This window comes from Pleurodeles waltl, chromosome 1_1, assembly GCF_031143425.1.
Source record: "Pleurodeles waltl isolate 20211129_DDA chromosome 1_1, aPleWal1.hap1.20221129, whole genome shotgun sequence".
Taxonomy (NCBI): domain Eukaryota; kingdom Metazoa; phylum Chordata; class Amphibia; order Caudata; family Salamandridae; genus Pleurodeles; species Pleurodeles waltl.
The window spans coordinates 524,599,521-524,621,433 of record NC_090436.1 but is presented as its reverse complement, the minus strand read 5'-3'; the positions used below and the strand labels follow the sequence as shown (position 1 = coordinate 524,621,433).

The 21,913-nt window shown below is 47.8% G+C and overlaps 1 protein-coding gene across 2 annotated transcripts in view; it reads left to right on the top strand.

Moving 5' to 3' along the window:
- KIAA0825 (KIAA0825 ortholog) overlaps positions 1 to 21,913 on the top strand; it is a 2,111,807-nt gene that overhangs the window by 30,583 nt on the left and 2,059,311 nt on the right. For both annotated transcript variants that reach the window (XM_069225418.1, XM_069225426.1), the window contains exon 2: positions 824 to 890. In XM_069225418.1, coding sequence (XP_069081519.1) covers positions 873 to 890 — 18 coding nt within the window. In that variant the 5' untranslated portion in view covers positions 824 to 872. The remainder of the gene's footprint in view (positions 1 to 823; positions 891 to 21,913) is intronic.

Below are 21,913 nucleotides of genomic sequence, written 5' to 3'. Positions count from 1 at the left end.
GGTGGATGCCAAGCCTGGGTACAAATACCACAGCTATCCACATTGATGATTTCTCAACATTGTGTTTTGCGGCCTTTTATCTCACTTGCGTTAGGCCCAGCCTGGGGTACTGTTTTTTTGGAACACACATGGGAATGCAGGGTGGTAGGACATTTCTGGTTTCCCGTAGATTCTGAAACTTTCAAAGATGTGAGGAAAATATGTGATTTTAGGTAAAGTTTGAGGTTTGCAGGGTATTGTTGGTAAGAAAAGATTGTGGGATCCACACAAGGCACACCACCTTGGAGAAATGTTTGGGTTTAGAGGCAGCTAACAGGCCTGAATAGTGCAACTATTAGTCAACATGGCAAGTAAGAGAAAAGTGGATTTACTCCTCTTCTTCCTGTCCATATGTCAAAACTATACCCAAAAGAATCTAAATTTCCACTTGGTTGGCATGGGAATGAAGATGCTCAGCACCCTAGGTGGGCAAAAACATTGTTGGGGTTTAAGAAGTGGAGGATAGGCCCAACACCAGGGGGACAGAGAGATGATGTGATCCAGGGCTCAGGGGAGCGCATATCAATTCCCAGGGGACCACTGCCCTGGTGGTCTAGTGGGATGAATCCGTGCTTGGGGAGCACATGCTCAGCGCAATACCCAAGCGGGGATCAACCTAGGGCAGAGTTTCTTAACCTGTGGTCCACGGAGCCCTTGCTGTATGCAGCACTTATTCAGGGGGTCTGTAGTTGTTGACACAATTACCTAATTTTGTCAGATTAATAATGTATATGCACATGAAAAAGCAACTTGTAATACTGAACGTTTTAAATTGTTTTTCTAGTGTGCAGGAATTTAAAGTTGGAGGCTAAAATGAAGTTGGTATCCGTAGCATGATTCATGGGTGCAAGGTAAGTACAGCAAACAGCATGTAGTTCGAATGATTTATGTCCTCCATTAAAGCACCAGTACGCACTGAAAAAAAGAGAAAATGCGTTAGGAGAAAGAAAGTGTGTCTAGCATATCACTTTTTCTTCTAGAAATAAAACCACATTTTGCAAAACTCAGACCTTCCCTTTAAAATCAAAATTATGAGTTTGTCTTTTTTTTGTGAATCACATATTTCATATTTTGTGTATTTGTTTGATGTAAATTTGTTTTTTATGTCTCAGCTAGACAGCGCATTCCGTGTCTCAAAGAAACATGTTGCATATACTGTGTGGGCTTCAACCCACCCAAGAGCTTTGCATTTGCTGGATCCATCAACACTCCTATTCTTTCTCCTCATTTGTGCATGGCATGAATGCGTCATGCCTTTTCCTCTTCGTAGCTTTTCCCGAGAGCATGGACTAAGTACTATTATTCATCTACTGCACCCATTTTAGCAAATGTTTCAGGAACTAATTTTTCCTTCGTTGAAGAGCACTTCACACAAGTGCTTATGTTTTTACTTGCTCTGATCTTCTGTAAGCAGGCTTGTAAATCTTGTTCTTATCTCGTCACATTTGCTTTGCATTCAAAGAGCAAGGTCAAATGTTGTATGCTGTTTTCCAAGGGTGCCTGTTTGCTTCGCTTTCTCTTCAAAGTGAGAGGATTTACCGGTATTGCTTATTTAAATTTATTTTTATTTCTTAGCCTTGTCTCCTCATCCATTTAGTTGTATTCTATCTGTGCATCGTGTCTGTCTCCCTTTTATCTCTCCTTCACTTTAACAAGTTCATTCAACTTGTAAATACTGGGTGTTTGTGGTAGTGACATGGATACATGTGCCTAGACACTCTTTTACTCTCTCTTTCTGTTGTTTCCTTCCTCTCAAATGTGGTCTGAGTCACGCTTGTCACACTAAAAAATGCAGCGTTTGGCAAACAGTCATTTTTGTGAAAATACAAACATGTTTTAATTTCACCCATGTGCAAGCCATAGAGCGTCCTTTTGTGCCATCTGTTGTCCGCGAGACCAGCCGCCTATGCGAAGACGTGGACCAAGCTCCCACCCCTGGGTAGTGCGGTCACCTTTCTCACATAAAAATAGCAGCCATTTTTTGTACATGCTATATGCTTCTGGAAAGGGTTAGGGGATGGTCTTTGAGTTCTCTTTGCTTTAACGTCATTAAGGATTTGTTAAGACAACTATAAAACACATTTATTGTGCTTTTATCTTTTCATTTTATACTTTAAATTTACATTTAATCATTCAAAAATACTGATTTTGGTTAAGTTTCTGTGTTTTAACTGTCTTTGCCTGACAATACTGGTTATTTCCTGCCAGCATATCGCCCCTGTTCCAGTTTTGTAGCCCTCTGAGGGTGTGTCACACCACAAACCCAGGAATATGCACTATGGCTTGCTGCATGTCTCGGAATATGGCACCTATGGTGATAGCTTTGCTGTCCCTTAAGAGATCACACAGGCATCCACATTTTGTACTAGTCGTGGGAGCGTCAATAGTTTCTTTGATTCACCAACCTCAAACTTGGTCATCAAGAAGTGGAATCCCAGCTGCCGACAGTGTCGTGCTGTGTGATATTAGGCAAATATGGAAGGCATCAAATCAAATCATTAACATTTATAAAGCGTGCTACTCACCCGTGCGGGTCTCAAGGCGCTAGGGGATAAAAGGGGGGGTTATCGCTGCTCGAACAGCCAGGTCTTTAGGAGTCTCCGGAAAGCGGAGTGGTCCTGGGTGGTCCTGAGGCTGGTGGGGAGTTCCAGGTCTTGGCCACCAGGAAGGAGAAAGATCTCCCACCCGCCGTGGAGCGGCGGATGCGAGGGACAGCAGCAAGTGCGAGGCCAGAGGAGCGCAGGTGGCGGGTGGGGACGTAGAAGCTGAGGCGTCTGTTGAGGTATTCCGGTCCCTTGTTGTGGAGGGCTTTGTGTGCGTGGGTGAGAAGTCGGAAGGTGATCCTTTTGCTGACTGGGAGCCAATGCAGGTGTCTCCGGTGTGCGGAGATGTGGCTGCTGCGGGGTACGTCTAGGATGAGGCGGGCCGAGGCGTTCTGAATGCGTTGCAGGCGATTTTGGAGTTTGGCTGTGGTCCCGGCATAGAGGGTGTTGCCGTAGTCCAGGCGGCTCGTGACGAGGGCGTGGGTCACGGTTTTTCTGGTGTCGGCGGGGATCCAGCGGAAGATCTTACGGAGCATGCGGAGGGTGAGGAAGCAGGCGGAGGACACGGCGTTGACTTGCTTAGTCATGGTGAGAAGAGGGTCCAAGATGAAGCCGAGGTTGCGGGCGTGGTCTGTGGGGGTCGGTGCTGTGCCGAGGGCCGTGGGCCACCAGGAGTCGTCCCAGGCGGACGGGGTGTTGCCGAGGATGAGGACTTACGTTTTTTCAGAGTTCAGCTTTAGGCAGCTGAGCCTCATCCAATCTGCGACGTCCTTCATACCCTCTTGTAGGTTGGTCTTGGCGCTGGCGGGGTCCTTGGTGAGGGAGAGTATAAGTTGGGTGTCGTCGGCATAGGAGGTGATGATGATGTCATTCTTGCGTACGATGTTGGCGAGGGGGCTCATGTAGACATTGAAGAGTGTCGGGCTGAGTGATGAGCCTTGAGGTACGCCGCAGATGATCTCGGTGGGTTCTGAGCGAAACGGAGGGAGGTAAACTCTATTTGGAGCATCCAGATATTGTGCCTTCGGAGTGGTTGAAATTTAATGTAAATGGATAGCCCTAATGTCTGACTTGTGGTAGGTGACCTTTAGAAGTTATGTCGGGTACAGTGCGATCCTAGTGCTAAATCATTTCTCCTTGAGGATGCAGAATTTCTGATTTCAAGAACCAAGCGGGAAAGTGCCTTCTGTGCTGTTTTCTTCTCACCTAGATACTACATGGCATACCCCTTTTCTTTGCCATTGTTGTCTACTGATGTAAACTAAGTTAACCCCTTCTGTGCCAGGGAGGTAATGGTTACATCCACTGGCACAGTGGTCCTGTGCTGAGGACATAACCATCACGTCCTCGGCACTGAGCTCAGAGGGAGCGCTTGCGCTCCCTCTGTGGGCTTCCCTCCCCCCCTCCCCCAAAGGCAGGGATGGAAGGGGAAGCCCTTCCCCTTCCATCCGACCCCCCCTCTCCCAGTGACGTCTGATGACGTCAGCGCGCATTTGCGCGCTGACCCCATCAGAGGCCACTTCCCCATCTTCCCTGAGCTCCCAGCGCGATCAGAAGAGATCATGTGATGGGGGCCTGAGAGGCTTCAAAGGGAAGGAAAGGAATTTCCTTCCCTTTGAAGTCTCTCAGAGCATTTCAGAAGCTGGGTCGTAAATCGTATTTCTATTAGGCCGATCTGCCTTTTTGGGGGGGGGGGGCAGGGGGACATACCCCCACCCCAAATAAATGGAGTAGTTTTGTATTTGATCATTTTGATGTGTCCAGATAGTGTTTTGGGGCATTTCCTTTCGCGGACATTAGGCCTACCCACAAATGTGAGGTACCATTTTTATCGGGAGACGTGGGGGAATGCTGGGTGGAAGTAAATTTGTGGCTGCTTTCTGATTCCAGAACTTTCTGTCACCGAAATGAGAGGAAAAAGTGTTTTTTTTGGCCATATTTTGAGGTTTGCAAAGGTTTAGGGTAACAGAACCTGGTGAGAGCCCCACAAGTCACTCCATCTTGGATTCCCCTAGGTGTCTAGTTTTCAAAACTGCGCAGGTTTGCTAGGTTTCCCTAGGTGCCGGCTGAGCTAGAGACCAAAATTCACAGCTAGGCACGTTGCAAAAAACAGCTCTGTTTTCTTTGTGAAAATGTTCTGTGCCCACGTTATGTTTTGGGGCTTTTCCTGTTGTGGGCGCTAGGCCTACCCCCCACAAGTGAGGTACCATTTTTATCGGGAGACTTGGGGGGAACACAGAATAGCAAAACAAGTGTTATTGCCCCTTGTCTTTCTCTACATTTCTACCTTACAAATGTAAGGCAGTGTGTAAAAAAGACGTCTATTTGAGAAATGCCCTGTAATTCACATTCTAGTATGGGCACCCAGGAATTCAGAGAATTCAGAGATGTGCAAATAACCACTGCTTCTCAACACCTTATCTTGTGGCCATTTTGGAAATACAAAGGTTTTCTTGATACCTATTTTTCACTTTTTATATTTCAGCAAATTAATTGCTGTATACCCGGTATAGAATGAAAACCCATTTGAAGGTGCAGCTCATTTATTGGCTCTGGGTACCTAGGGTTCTTGATGAACCTACAAGGTCTATATATCCCCACAACCAGAAGAGTCCAGCTGATGTAACGGTATATTGCTTTAAAAAATCTGACAATGCAGGAAAAAGTTACAGAGTAAAATGTCGAGAAAAATTGCTGTTTTTTCACCTCAATTTCAATATTCTTTTATTTCAGCTGTTATTTTCTGTAGGAAAGACTTGTAGGATCTACACAAATGACCACTTGCTAAATTCAGAATTTTGTCTACATTTCAGAAATGTTTAGCTGTCTGGGATCCAGCATTGGTTTCTCACCCATTTCTGTCACTAACTGGAAGGAGGCTGAAAGCACAAAAAATAGTAAAAATGGGGTATGTCCCAGTAAAATGTCAAAATTGTGTTGAAAAATTGGGTTTTCTAATTCAAGTCTGCCTATTCCTGAAAGCTGGGAAGATGGTGATTTTACCACTGCAAATCGTTTGTTGATGCCATTTTCAGGGAAAAAACCACAAGCCTTCTTCTACAGCCCTTTTTCCCATTTTTTTTAACAAAACAACATTTTCGCAGTATTTTGGCTAATTTGTTGGTCTCCTTCAGGGGAACCCACAAAGTCTGGGTACCTCTAGAATGCCTAGGATGTTGTAAAAAAAGGATGCAAATTTGGCATGGGTAGCTTATGTGGAGAAAAAGTTATGAGGGCCTAAGCACGAACTGCCCCAAATATCCAAAAAAAGGCTCGCACAGAAGGGGAAAAGCCCTGGCAGCGAAGGGGTTAATCTAAAGTATAAAGCACTAGCTTAGTTTTGCCACAAGAGCATGGTGTAAAAATACCATATTTTAAGTAAGACATACTGGGGGTCATTACAACATTGGCGGTAAAAGACCGCCAATACACCGCCGCGGAATTCCGCCACAGCTATTATGACCCACATCTCGGAATCCGCCGAAATTCAGACACCCACACAAGTCCGCCACACCAAAGGTCAGTGATAAACTGGCGAAAACAAATCCTCCACCGTCACGCCAACAGAAACACGCCCATGCTATTACGACCCACGAATCCACGTGGCGGTCTTTCAACCGCTGTATTCCATTGGCGGTACACACCGCCGCGCTCAAAATACACACACATCTCCAAAACACCGCCACATTGGACAATTCCAAATACACACACCTGATACACATACAAACACCACTCCCACACACCCAACACAATATAAAACACACACCCACATCACCCACAAACCCCTACGACCAAAAAGTAGAGACGAAGGCGACGGAGAGAGAGCACAGCAATAGACAACCCCACCACACAGAGGCACACAACACCATCACCCACACAACATACACGCACAAAACACCCCACACCACTACACATCACCACACTCATCACCACATACACCACCCCACACATCACCTACACCACCCCATGGCACGCCAAAGACACCCCAGGTTTTTGGAGGAGGAGCTCAGGGTTATGGTGGAGGAAATCTTACGGGTAGAGCCACAGCTATTTGGATCACAGGTGCAGCACACCTCTATAGCTAGGAAGATGGAGCTATGGCGAAGAATAGTCGACAGGGTCAACGCAGTGGGACAGCACCCAAGAAATCGGGAGGACATCAGGAAGAGGTGGAACGACCTACGGGGAAAGGTGCGTTCCGTGGTCTCCAGGCACAACATCGCGATTCAGCGGACTAGCGGCAGACCCCCACCTCCTCCCCCACAACTAACAACATGGGAGGAGCAGGTCTTGACCATTATGCATCCAGAGGGCCTCGGAGGAGTCGGTGGAGGAATGGACACTGGTAAGTCAAATCTTAACTATCATATCCCCCACCCTACCTGCATGCCAATACACACCCCCACCCCCTCCCCTATCACTCCAACTCCTCACTAATGTACTATTAACACAAACCACCCATCCCAACACCAAGCCCTGCATGACACAACAAAGCATGGACACCCATCACTAAAGCATGCCCACTGCACATACCCATAACAACCCCTAACCATCATCACACAAGCCACCACACAGGAATGCTAGCACTGGGGTACACGCTCACCCACCCATTACACACCATGACATACACACATGTAATAATCATGCTTTTATACCCCTGCAGGACCACTACGTAACGTCACCAGACAGGAGGGTCCAGATATCTCTACCCCACCCACAGAAGAGGCCCACAGTGATGACAGCAGCTCTGGCCAACTGGATCCAGATGACCAGCCCGGACCATCGTGGGCCTCGGGACAGTCGCACAGGCACAGCCCAACACTGACCTTCCACCCTCTGGTAACACCAGCACAGCACCCACCCAGCGGGCCCATACCTCCGTACCCAGGACACGTCAATCAGCTGTGTGTCCACCACTACAGGGAACCCAGGATAACCCACCACCCCAACAACAACAGGGACCTGGGGGCAGTGGTAGTGGACACACGGTCCAGGGGACGGAGGCACAGGAACACAGGGGAACTGGGAGGGCTGCTGTGCGACAGGGGGCGGACAGGCCAAGGGAACCCACTCTCCACGAGGCCCTCTCCTCCATCATGGGAGCATACCACCACTCCCAGGAGACGATGGCTACGGTCCTGGCCAAGTTTCAGGAGACCCAGCGCATGCAGGAGGAACAGTATTTGGGGTTCAGGGAGGAGCTCAGAACCATCAGCTCCGCCCTGGGCACCATCGTAGGGGTGCTGAAGGAAATACAGAACACCATGAGGGACACCGTGGCACTCCAAGGGGCCCCTGACACTAGCCTGGACGATGAACTGCCCACCACCTCCGCCGGCGCTAGTGGACAGGACGCCCCACCACAGGACCACCACACCAGCACCCCACCCCCTGCAGACGGAGAACCACCCGCAAGCGGTCCCTGAGATCCAGGAACAGGACAGAGCAAGATGGCAAGACCCCCGCCAGGAAATGAGACCACCCCGATTGTCATCCCACTGTCCCACTTTGTTACCCTGTCCAGATTGGAACTGCCCCAGCTCCACTTCCTATGCCCATATGGGCAGTGCACCTGTGAGACTAATAGACTGGACTCTGCCATGGACATTCCTCCACCATCACCCATCACCATATTGCCACCCCCTCCAATAATTAGCACTTCAATAAACACCCTTGAACCACAAATCAATCTAGAGTCAGTCTGTGATTTTGAAAATGTGTATTATCTATGACAATGACAAAATCCGTTTGAAAATGTAATGTCAACATACCTATGTCACACATCACATGAAGGATGCAAGCAGATGACACACGTTGGTAACCACACCTGTGAAACCGTAATGGAAATGTACCACTCAGTTAGCAAATACTGCTTCAAATTGACAGACAGGATAGAGGTAGAAGTGTGAAAGTAAATGTAGTAGTAAAAGAATTGTTCTCACCTGTGTGTCACTGGAAATATTGCTGTATGACAGAGTCCCTGTTGTCAATGTCTTCTTCCTCTGCTTCCTCCTCATCACTGTCCACAGGCTCCACAGCTGCCACAACACAGTCATCTGGACCATCCTCCTGCAGAAAAGGCACCTGGCGTCGCAAAGCAAGATTGTGAAGCATAGAGCAGGCGATGATGATCTGGCACACCTTCCTTGGTGAGTAGAATAGGGAACCACCTGTCATATGGAGGCACCTGAACCTGGCCTTCAGGAGGCCGAAGGTGCGTTTGATCACCCTCCTAGTCCTCCCATGGGCCTCATTGTAGCGTTCCTCTGCCCTGGTCCTGGGATTCCTCACTGGGGTCAATAGCCATGACAGGTTGGGGTAACCAGAGTCCCCTAATAGCCACACACAGTGCCTCTGGAGTTGACCCATCACATAAGGGATGCTGCTATTCCGCAGGATGTAGGCGTCATGCACTGAGCCAGGGAACATAGCATTTACCTGCGAGATGTACTGGTCTGCCAAACATACCATCTGTACATTCATGGAATGATAACTCTTCCGGTTCCTGTACACCTGTTCACTCCTGTAGGTGGGGACCAAAGCCACATGGGTCCCATCAATGGCACCTATGATGTTAGGGATATGTCCCAGGGCATAGAAGTCACCTTTAACTGTAGCCAAATCCTCCACCTGAGGGAAAACGATGTAGCTCCTCACGTGTTTCAGCAGGGCAGACAACACTCTGGACAACACGTTGGAAAACATAGGCTGGGACATCCCTGAGGCCATGGCCACTGTTGTTTGAAATGATCCACATGCTAGGAAATGGAGCACTGATAGCACCTGCACTTGAGGGGGGACTCCTGTGGGATGGCGGATTGGTGACATCAGGTCTGGCTCCAACTGGGTACACAGTTCATGGATTGTGGCACGGTCAAACCTGTAGTTGATGATTAAATGTCGCTCCTCCATTGTCAACAGGTCCACCAGCGGTCAGTACACCGAAGGATTCCGCCATCTCCTCACATGTCCCAGCTGACGGTGCCTAGGAAGGACAACAGCGACCACAGAGTCAACCAGTTCTGAGGTATGTACCCACAGCTACACAGAACACGACACAAAATACAAAAATCTTCCTGTATGTGTGTTGAGTCCAGGCCTAGGTATGTGTGACGCAGTTGTAAATGAAGCCATGTGGGCCCCTGAAATGGCGGGTGCCTGACCTCTAAAGTGGGACAATGGGATGTGAGGTAACTGTGCTGGCATTGTACACCGTCGCGGTAGGCGGTCGTAGACCGCGGCGCAATGCTGCATTGGTTAACATTGGACCCTATGGGTCCCAGGAGCCAATGACGAAGTGCGCCGGCGGTGATGATACGCACCGCCGCGGACATGACCGCCATTTTCTATCTGTTCAATCACTCGATACCTGATCTTCGACAGGAGAGGACCTACACTGCAAGTGCTGCTGTGACCTCGGTCTGGAAGAGACAATGGCACGTGCGTCTGGGGAAAGGGCCCCTGCCTTCACTGCACAGGAGTTGGAGAAGCTCGTGGATGGGGTCCTACCCCAGTACACGCTACTCTACGGTCCTCCAGACCAACAGGTGAGTATATAGGGTGCAAGTTGTATGGGCTATGCCTAGGTGGAGAGGGCTGGATGTAAGTAGGAAGGGGCAGAGTTCTGCGAGCATGAAGGAGTGTGAATGCATATGCCACATGGCAAGGGCAGGGATGTGGGCCACTCTCTACGACGGTGCAGTTGGTAATGACTTCTCTTCTTCCCCTGTACATGTCATGTAGGTCAGCGCCCATTAGAAGAAGGATATTTGGCGTGCTATCGCCAAGGACGTCCGGACCCTGGGGGTCCACCACAGACGGAGCACCCACTGCCGTAAAAGATGGGAGGACATTCGCCGCTGGAGCAAGAAGACGGTGGAGGCTCAGCTGGGAATGGCCTCCCAATGTGGGAGGGGTGCCCATCGCACCATGACCCCCCTGATGTTCCGGATCCAGGCGGTGGCCTACCCTGAGTCGGATGAGCGCAAGAGGGCATCACAGCAGACACAAGGGGATGAGTACACTCACATTCTCATGACTTTGCGCGCAGTGGAGGGGTCTGGGTGGGGGAGGAGGGCTGTGGGTTTCCCTAGGCCAGGACGAGTTCCGTAGGCTAGGCCCCTCCGTAATGCAGGCCATGTGCCACTCCACCCCACCTCTGTAGAGTGCCAAGTACAAGTATACATGCCCCTGTGTCATCTATGTGTGCAGATGACACTCATAGCCATGTAGGCCATATCCCAGGAACTCCATCTGTAGAGGCCAAGAGCACGGCGTAGTGCACGGGGCTGCTGTGTCTGTATTGTCCGCCAACGGTAGTGGTAAGCCATGCACTCAACCTGTCTTTCTTCTGTTTCCCCACCCCTTTTTGTGCTCTCCCTGTTCTTTTGTGCATCAGCATCATCAGGCGGAGGTACAGGGGCACCGGAGCACGAGGGGGCTGCATCCCACATGGCCATGGAGGGCCACACCACGGACTCGGAATACACCAGTGGGACGGAGGGCGAGGGGAGCTTCACGGCGGTCACCGGATCAGCAACCAGCGACACAGACTCGTCCTCCGATGGGAGCTCCCTTGTGGTGGCGGCACCATCTGTGCCCCCCACTTCTACAGGTACAGCCGCCACCCCCCCTACCAGCACCGCCCTCCCAGCAGCCCCTCAGCCTTCGCCCGTGCCCGCTCATCCAGGAGGGTGGGCATCACCTTCGCCCCAGGCACCTCAGCCCCTGCCCCTGTCACCCCTGCTGCCCTCAGTGAGGAGGCCATTGACCTCCTCAGGTGACTCACTGTTGGGCAGTCTACCATTGTGAATGCCATCCAGGGTGTAGAAAGGGAGTTGCAACACACTAATGCATTCCTGGAGGGCATTCATTCTGGTCAGGCTGCCCATCATCGAACCCTGCAATCTCTGGCCTCAGCACTGATGGCAGCCATTGTCCCTGTGTCTAGCCTCCCCCCTCCAACTTCCTCCACCCAGGCCCAATCCCCTGTACCTCTGCCTATCCCAAGCACACCATCAGACCAGCCTGCACACACGTCAACACACAAGGGCAGCTCAGGCAAAAATAGGCACCACACATCCCACAGGCACTCACACAAGCATCACCCACATACAGACACAGCAACATCCACTGCCTCCACTGTGTCCCCCTCCTCGTCGTCCCCCTCCTCCCTCCCAGTGTCGTCTACACTCTCACCTGCATGCACTACCACTACAGCCACTAGGACTCGCACCAGAACACCCAGCACCACACCCCGCTCACCTGCACTCACCACCCCCACTACCATTTACACGTCCCCTGTGTCCTTTCCCAGTGTGTCTGTGACGCCCCCTCCCAAAGTACACAAACGCGGGCACACACACACCCAACATCCATCCACCTCACGACAGCCTCCAGAACATGCACCTGCACCCAAAGCATCCAAAGTTACACCTCCTACAACCACCTCCTCTTCCTCCACTCCCAGACCCCCTCCAGCTTCCCGTCCCAGTGTTCGTCAGAAACTTTTCCTGAGCAACCTTGACCTCTGTCCCATTACCCCCCCCCTCCAATTCATAGGTCCCGTACTAGCACCTCAGCCAAAAAGATTCCGGTACCAGTGGTGCCTGTTAGAGGTATGTGGAGTGCACCGGCCACTGCCAGTCCACCCCCTGTGAAGCACCAGAAGTTGGACAGTGCCGACGGGAGAGGGGGAAGACTCCTGCCGGCAAAGCCGCTCACAAGGGTCCCGGGGAGAGTGTCGAGTCAGCTGTGACTCCTCCCAAGGTGGTGAAGGGGCAGAAGAAGTCTCCAAAGTCTGGGAAGAGCAGCACGGCGGAGAAGGCCGCCATCCTCCCCGCTGCCCAGGACGCCACCGCCAGCCCCATCGTCACTGGTCCGGAGACCACCGCCAGAGTCAGTGCCCAGGAGGGCAGCACAATCGTCACTGGTCCGGAGACCACCGCCAGAGTCAGTGCCCAGGAGGGCAGCACAATCGTCACTGGTCCGGAGACCACCACCAGAGTCCGTGCCCAGGAGGGCAGCACATTCGTCACTGGTCAGGAGACCACCGCCAGAGTCAGTGCCCAGGAGGGCCCCGGCAGCCACAGCCCCGCTGGGCAATGAGGGACCACCATGGCACACACCGCTGCACAGGTCAGAGACAGCAAAGTCAAGCACCACTGAACAGGGCAAGGACCGCTGAACAGGGCAAAGACCGCCATGGAAAGCACCGCTGAACAGGGCAAAGACCGCCATAGAAAGCACCGCTGAACAGGGCAAGCACCGCCAACTCAAGCATCGTTTGCCCATGAGCGGCAGGGGCAGTGACGGAACAGGGACCGTCACAGGGAGCGTGATGCACTCTGGGCACCAGTCCCCCTCCAGAACCAGTGGAGAGATACATCCACTACCTCAGTCCTTGGTAGGATGAAGCACTCTGGGCACAAAGCCCCCTCCAGAACCAGTGGAGACTGTTATCCACTTGAGAGACTGTGGCTTTGCACTCCCCAGGATGGTCCAGTGGGCAAACCACCCACTGAAAAGACTTGTGAGACTGTGGCTTTGCACTCCCCAGGATGGTCCAGTGGGCAAACCACCCACTGAAAAGACTTCTGAGACTGTGGCTTTGCACTCCCCAGGATGGTCCAGTGGGCAAACCACCCACTGAAAAGACTTGTGAGACTGTGGCTTTGCACTCCCCAGGATGGTCCAGTGGGCAAACCACCCACTGAAAAGACTTGTGAGACTGTGGCTTTGCACTCCCCAGGATACATCAATGGGCATGGAGCCCCGTCGTGGATCTGGCGTGGTGCTGTCATCCGGCTGAGGTGCCCCCCCTTCCCTTCCCCCTGAGGTGCCTGTTGTATTTCTATCTGATGCCCCTGCAGTGTTTTCTCCGTTTCTGGACAGGTATCGTGTGTGGGCCTCGTCCATGCATTTTGGGCCCAGTGGTCCACGGACATTGAAATGTGCATACCTGCACTACTAATCGTGATGTATATATTTGGAATGTGTATATATTTATGTATATATGAGCTTACTGTATTTTGATACATTACAATAGTTGTACTGACTTCCTTTTTGTCTTTGCATTCTTCCGGGGGGGTTGTGGGTTGTTACTGTGATGTTTGGAAATGCATTGGTGTGTGTGTTGTAGTGTGCGAGGGTCGGGGTGGGGGTGGGGGTGTTGCGTGTGTGTGTCCGTGACTTTTGCCTCCCCCCTCCCCTATGTCGTAGGTGCAGTACTCACCGTTGTCTACGGCGCCGCCGTTGCTGTTGTTCGTAGAGGAGCAGGAAGACAAGCGCAGGGAGTATTTGGAGTTCCCGCTCCATGGTGCCCTCCTTCCTCGTGGAGTGTGTTAAGGTGAGCGTTTTCCCATTACAAAAGCTGTTTCCGCCGTGTTTTTATCCACGGTGAATCCGCCCCGGAAAAGGTGGCGGATTGGCCTGTTGTAATACTGTGGGCGGTACTTTGTCTTCCGCCTGTCTGTTGGCGGTGACCGCCGCGCTGCTTGTCTGTACCGCCGTGGCGGTCGGAGTGTTAAAGTGGCTGTCTCTGTTGGCGGTTTCCGCCACGGTCATAATTCCCTTTTTTGTTCCGTCGACCTGTTTGCGGTTTTACCGCCGCTTTAACCCCTTCCGCCAGGGTTGTAATGACCCCCACTGTGTATGTGCAGCGTTTAACTAACTAATGTAATTTGTAAAATGTGATGCGACGAGAGACTTGTAAAAACGTCAATAACGGCAGGTAAAGAACCCTGGAAATGTTGTTAGCTGTTTTTTCGTGGGAGGCTGTAATCGATTTGTTTTTACATGGCGCACTTCTCCAGCTCGGCTTCATTTGAGCACTAAGTGCATAGGCACTTTCCTATTACGTTCTTGAGTTGCACTATTGGCTATGCATTTCCCGCCACTGATGGCTGAAGATTATAGTTGTGAAAGATTAAAAGTCTGATATTTTACTGTGGAATGAGCAGAGTGCAGCACTATTTGTCTCTCGCTCAGATGTATGTACTTTGAGGTTGTAACTCTCCATTGTACTCCCAGGATGTCTCATCGACGGTGTCCTTCCATTTGGTCATTTTACTACCTTCGGAATGTCAAGCTAACCTTATTTGGCCTAATCGAGAGCGAGTACTCGTGGTAGCTGGGAAGTGCTGCTTTGCATCTGTGTTCTTTTCCCTCTTGAACGTTTCTCTGTCTGCTTTACCATCTCCCAGGAGCAAACAGCAGCAACATTCCAGGGCTCGTTCCCACTAAAATCCAAATGAGCATTTCCTACTGCGGTGATGCAGAAACAATGCCACTTATCCTGTTTTCCCCAAGATAATTGAGGATATTTACAGCCAGGGAAGGAGAAAAGCCTATCCAGGGATCCTTTTCTTACGTTTAAGGTTTCAGTCTCCACTGCGGAAACCTTGCTGATGCAGCCTGAAATGCATTCCCTGGCGCACAGGTCGCAGCTCAGATCACCCACACTGATTTCCTCGTCAACATGAAGAGCAGAGCACAAAATGGCTACCTCTGGTCTACTGACATGTTTGGTGTATTTGGGTGTGCGGTTGGTCCTAGAGGTGTGTTGCCCAAAGTGGTAGCTGTAGCCTCATCTCTGTGTGTAAAAAGAGAGGTGATTGGGACAGAAGGGATGCTGTTACTACCTCAGCAGTGGCTTATCAACATCCACTGCCCAAGGTGACTCCAGGGGCACCTTTACAGTGCAAATATTGGTAGAGTTGGCAATGTATGACTGAAAATCCTTTTATATCCATGAGTTTTGTGTTACACAATGCCACAACACACAAATCCATGCCGCGTAATTCCACTACACACAACACATTTAAACATCTAATAATTCCACGCCACACAATTCAGCTATTCACACTTGTATTCCATATCATTTCACTCCATGCCACATAATTACAATCCAATAAATTCATCTCCACATATTTCCACTCTGTTCCATGCAACATAATTCCACTTAACATAATACCACTCCACTGAACATAATTGTACTACACTCCAAACCATATAATAACACTCCATGCAACACAATTCAGCTCAAGATAATTTCATTACACATAGTTCCACTCCAACCTGCGTAATTAGACTTCACACCACATATTTGCACTCCACATACATCCACTCAACTCAAAACACATAATTACACTCCGTAGAATTCAATGCCACATAGCAACAATCCACATAAATACACTTCACATCATGTCACATAATTCAGCTCAACATAATTTCAGTCAACACCACACAGTTCCACACCACACACCTCAGATCTACACAATTACGTTCCACACCACGCTAAACCACATAATTCCACTCCACAACAAAATGCCACATAATGCCACAAAATTAAACCCCACTCTGTCACTCCACGGCCCACAATACCACTCCACATAATTACACTCGATGATACACAGTCCCAGTACACAAAATTCCAGGACATCAATACCACATAATTAATATCCACATAATTTTACTTCACAACATGCCACATTATTCCAATGCACATAATCCCATTCAGCACCACACAGTTCTACGACACACAATTCCACAACAAACAATTCCAATCCAACCCACATAATTCCACTCCACACCACATACACCCACTCCATAACACATAGCTAAAAGTCATTAACATTGACAACGCATGTCACTCTCGGATCGACACCACCTTTTGACTTTGCCAATCCTTGTGTATTGTATTGAGGTTTGAATCATAGTAATTGCTTGGAGCGGGTTCACAGACTGTAGTAGTAAATCATTGGAGGGGCACAGAAGTCAAAAGCTAAAGAACTGCAGCACAAAGGAAAGGCTGCACTGCAAAAGGGGTTATTGTACCCTTCCAGTGATGCCTCTCCCGTGATAACGAGTACTCAGGCCAAAGTTGTGCCCATTGGTACCAGTCAAAAGGGAAAGCAGCAGACTGCTTCCACTTTTGTTTTGCTGTGGCATCAGCGTGCTGTACGCGCTGGCATTACAGCAAAACAAAAACAAGCATTTGCAATGCAATAGGTCTCACATTTGCTTGAGTTAGAGATCTTGGCGTTGTAAATTTATAACTGGACTTTTCTTGCCACATAAATTGGTCAATTCTGTCTCTTACTTTGGTATTTTCCTGCCTCATAATTCCAGTGGCCCTACACATATCTAAAGCGCTTCTATTTACCTTCTTCCTCTAGGTGCAGCCAAAACTGTAAATGTTGCCATTTAACATCCTGTTTCAAAACTACCATGCTAATTCCAATAGAATACCATTTTCACCACCTCACCGTCACAGTTGCTGGCTGGTAACACAATTCCAAAAAAAAGACACAAGACAGACACGGAAGAGTAACAAGAGAAATAAACTCAAAGGTCATCCAAACATATCAAGAGTGTACAAACAGTCATAATGTAATAAGGATGTTAAGTTGGCCTAAATCATGTTCATAAGTGCAATAAGGAGAGATTACTAAAACATACAATTATCATGTAAACCCAATAAAAACCTTTATCAGAAATAAACTTTTGGCATTATACTGTAAAACTCAGAACAGCCGCTAGAGGACACCACAATGAAAATAGCATTTGTAAGAAACATGGTCATGTAACTATGTAGTTAGCTCCTGGAGGGCATAACCACATGAAAAGAAAATGTCAGTACGTAATGCAGTGTAACAATACATTTATCCACTGGTGGGCACAGCTCATTACACATTTTAGGGCAAGCAGGCCTAAAGCAATTAAATTGCAAACAAGGCCTTTAAAACACAAACTACTCCCAGCTGTGAAACAAAAGTTACAACCATGAGAGCGCTTAAAAAGACACTGAATGGTGGGAGGAGTTATTATTTTGGAGTCCTCGATAATCTAGTGAGGGGTACTAGAGATGATGTAGACAGAAACATTGTGGTGAACGTTTTGAGTCTCATTGTCCTAAGACCACCACAGGTTGAGTTATAAGCAAAAATGTATTGTATAAGTAATGCCCTGCAAAGCATTATGGGGCAAGTTTACGTGCCTGCAAATATTGTAGTGTGTTCACTGTAATGCTCAGAACAACCCCTGGAGGACACCATAATAACAATAACACTGGTAAGAAACATGGTCATGTAACCATATAGTTATCCCCTAGGGTGCATAACCACATGAAAAGAGAAAGGCAGAAAGTAATGCAGTGTAACCATATATTAAGCCCCTAGAGAGCGTAGTGCATTACACATTTTGAGGGCTAGCAGGCCAAGATCCAGCCGCCCCACAGGCCGGACAGGTGTGAACGCTTTGGAGTACTAAGGTGCAATAAATCTGTGTTATTTTTTGGGCTCCAAGAGAAGCTTTCACTCCAGTGGACTGTATTCATGGAGTGAATCTAGGTTCCTGATATAAGGGACAATATTGTGCATGAGTTGGAGATACCTATGGAATTGGCTTCGGTATAATAGAAATTCTCGCTTTAGGTCCAGGAAAGATTTAAGTTCCGTGTTGCACAACGTGTCGCCCAGAGGGGCAATCCCTATGATATCCCATCTGCTGAATCCTTTCAAACTGGCCACCTGGGGCAGCCGTGTGCCCTGGCATAGTGGCGTCATTTCCATCAGCTGCTCCCACGATCCCAAGCACCGTATGGCAGTTTGCCACAGCACCACCTCTGTGGCTGGAGGCAAGAACATCATCACGGTTGTACCATAGAGCTATTCCTCTAAAGGCGTGTTGGCCATCGGCAACTTCTCCGCCATGTAGGCAGGGTCCCGATGGTGATCATGCCACCATTAATTTATGATCATCAAGTGTGCAGTGGAATAATAGGAATATACGTCAGCGGCTGCTTTGACCCCCACATATGTGGATTGGAAGCATGTGGTTAAGGCAATGCGCTGGGCACCGCCATTTCAAACGAAACCCGACAAGAGGGAGTTTACCTTTTTGAACCAAGACTGGGTGATTGAAAAAGGTAGTTTTGTAATTGGTACAATAGTCTAAGAAGAGAAACCATCTTAAAGATGGCAGATCGATCCATTATTGGCAACGAGAGGAGGGACCATACCTTTATCTCTTCTCTATTATGGGTGAAGATCGGTTCACCCATAATAGGGACCATGACCATTCCCTAACCGGCAAGACGTGGACATCCAGATATTTGAACCCCCCCCTCCGTCTGCCATTGTGCGCCCGACGCCCATGATTGGGAGCCATTGTAGCCGTTAAGAGGGAAGATCACAGATGTTGATGTATTCATGACCAGACCTAATGTTTCACCAAATATTCGCATAATCTTTCGAATGCGTGGGTCGGATGTGTCTAGGTCCGTCAGGAAGAAGAAGTTATCATTGGTGTAAATCACAATGTGATCCGAACAACGTGGGCTCCATTCAAATCCTCGTAGTAGAGGGTGTAGTCGGACCCACACCGCCAGTGGTTCTACCACTAGGGCGTACAGTAACGGGGAGTCTTTACTCAATTTTAATTAAACCTATTACATCTGAATGTTTTATGAAGTATGCTTCTTCACTTAAAATTCCTCCCTTTCAAACAAATGAATATTTCTGTTATAAATATGGCACCATGACAAAAGGCCACCGTGAGCAAGATGCCTGGTATTTGTAAATGTGACACTTGGAAAGGGGAGAAAATGTGATGATGAGATTTGTGGACTCCATATAAACAAAGTTAACTCTTAAGTTTAATTTTCTTGACAGTGACATATTTATAAGTAAAAAATCCAGCCATTATTTTCTGAGGTAGAAATATTAAGTGCAGAAAAATGTTTCATATTCTGAACACTTTAAATTTCTCCCATTTAAAAAAAAATGGTTGTACATTTGTGTTATACATGTAACAGTACCACATATGGTGACGGGTATGTCCTGTACCACAAGTACATACAACACACTCTCTCAATCAACTGTACACATATATCCCATTTATACGCACATGTTCATACATCCTCCATGAACCATGCTCTCACTGACACAACTGGCTGCACTGTCATACTGTTCCTCGTCAAAGTATTTTGTTCAAACCATAGTATCTGGCTCTGTGGACATAAGGAGTAAAGTTAATTAAGCTGGACATTGGGTGTCTGGTAACAATGTGCAAGTTGCTTAGACTTCAGTATCGCAGAATGATTTTCACTGATCAGAAGTAACTCTCACTACAGAAAAAGTTGGAGTCCCCTGGTCCAGCACCAACAAGTAAATCCAGAGTAAATGAGTTGACCAAGTAGCACCATTGTAGAACATTGAATGAGAGGGAAATTCTGAAATTATAGATCCTTGGCAATTTGCCCCATTTAACCTCATCCTCTTCACCAAAGTTCCCCCGAGGAAAAGGTGGAAGTTGAAGGTTCAAGATGGAGAAATGGAAGACGTTCTCCCTCAGCATGTGATTACCATTAACATACAACTGGGGATTGTTGCATTACGAGTTGGAAGATGTGAAATCTTTGTAGTCCCATCCTAGATCTATGAGTCACAGACTCGTCTCCAAAACAAACCTCCCCCCAAACTTCATACTCTACCCTCAAAAAGACATACAGCGAAGAGGGTCCCTTTCCAGGGTCCTTTTCCACAGTGTAGAGCGAGTTGCAAACTGTGGGGATAAAATACACCAGGTGCCAAAATGCATACTCTCCTAGGATAGCCAGAAAGCCTCTCTGTACCCTAAACCACAAGTTTACACCAGAGCATTAGTGGGAGAAGCAAGATTGTAAGTAGTGGTAGAAAGAGACCAAGTGGGTAAGCAGAAATAAGAAACCTTATCAGTCTCTCTTTGAAAGCGCCCTAAACAACTCATAAAATGGCAGCCAAATAAAATAAGAAACAGCTTTTCATATGTGAGGTAATCTTTGGAAAAGTCATACACCAAAATACTATGTATAGTGGGAGATACTCAAAAGTTTAATCTGTGGCTACCTAGATGTAAGGGCGGAGAAGGCCAAAGAGGTGACCACAAGGTCTAGAATTCTCATTGTCCAACGCCCAGGACTATTATTTGGGAGCAAGGACAACATGTTTTACTGTTTTTTTTGGCCAATGGACAAGTAGGCTCAACCCCCTGAGGCAGAAACTCTTTTGCTGCTAGTTCACTGTGACACAGTATGGATCTTTGAAAGAGAATGATCTACTACTAAGGTAAGGTTTGTAACAATGTGTATAAATAAATTGCTCAAATTTGTGTATAAGATTAATTATTGCAAAGCCTTTACTGTTGGACGTGCACTGTAAGGGAATTCTGTGAAATGTGAAGTCGGCCTGCATTGCTGAAAGTGGCTCTCATATCAAAACATGTATAAGTGTCCCCAAAACTTTACAGTTTGAAGCTATTTATAACGTTCTTTGTATTCTCCTCGATTATATGAAAATGCATGTAAAGACATGAATGCAAGGCTGGTGATTTTCTTTCAAATTAAAATCTATACAAATAATTAACATGGAAAGAGATGTTTTGTTAAACGTCTGCAGCTTTAGATGCCATTTCTGTGAGGCCTCGTTTAGTCAAATGTGGTGGATGCATACCAATATTTACCAAAAAAGCGATTAAAAAGGAAGAATCATAGAGGAAGGCAAAAAAGTGCACCTCCAGGTATATGTCATTGCATTGGAGTAGATTTATGAGTTTTAGGCATTCACTTTTGTTTACAAAAGTAGGCTTGAAAACAATGTTCTTAGCAGTGTTTTATTAATTCCATTTTTATGTGCTAAAAATATAGAGGTGTACAAATTCACTTTCTCTGAAACCCTTTTTCCCACTCTAGAAAAAGTTTTAGTCCATTGTCAGGAGTAGATTTATAACCGTGTCCAAGAGACTGGAAAGGAGATGGTGAATACTCCTCAGCCTGTTTTTATATGGGTGTTGCCAGACTCCCTGGAACTACTGCTTCCCGCCTTCTACATCCTTTTTATTTAGATTTGAGATAAGGGGCAAACTCGGAGCCTTGCTAGATTCCAAACCCTTTTAAAGTAAGAACCCTAATATAATCAGACAGACTTTTAAGTTATATAATGAGAACACTGCCATAATTTGTCACTTCACTGCATGTGACAAGTGGATTTATTTACAGTACAAGTAGATTTCTGAGGCATCCTTTCCCTGGGACAAATTGATATTTTTTTAAATTCCAAACTCCTTTACCACAAAACTGGCTTCTGTCACCTGGTGATGTTTTTACAAACGTAGAGACAATATAATAATCTTTTCCACAATTTACAAAATGAATGCAGATATTAGTTTCCTTTAGAGTAAACTAACTTTTTGGGAAAAATTGGTGGTGGGTGGAAAAGGGGTAGGATAAAATAGGTTTTGGAGGGCACCCGTGTCCTGGGCCTTCCTCAGTGTTGAAGTCCGATTGGGAGCAC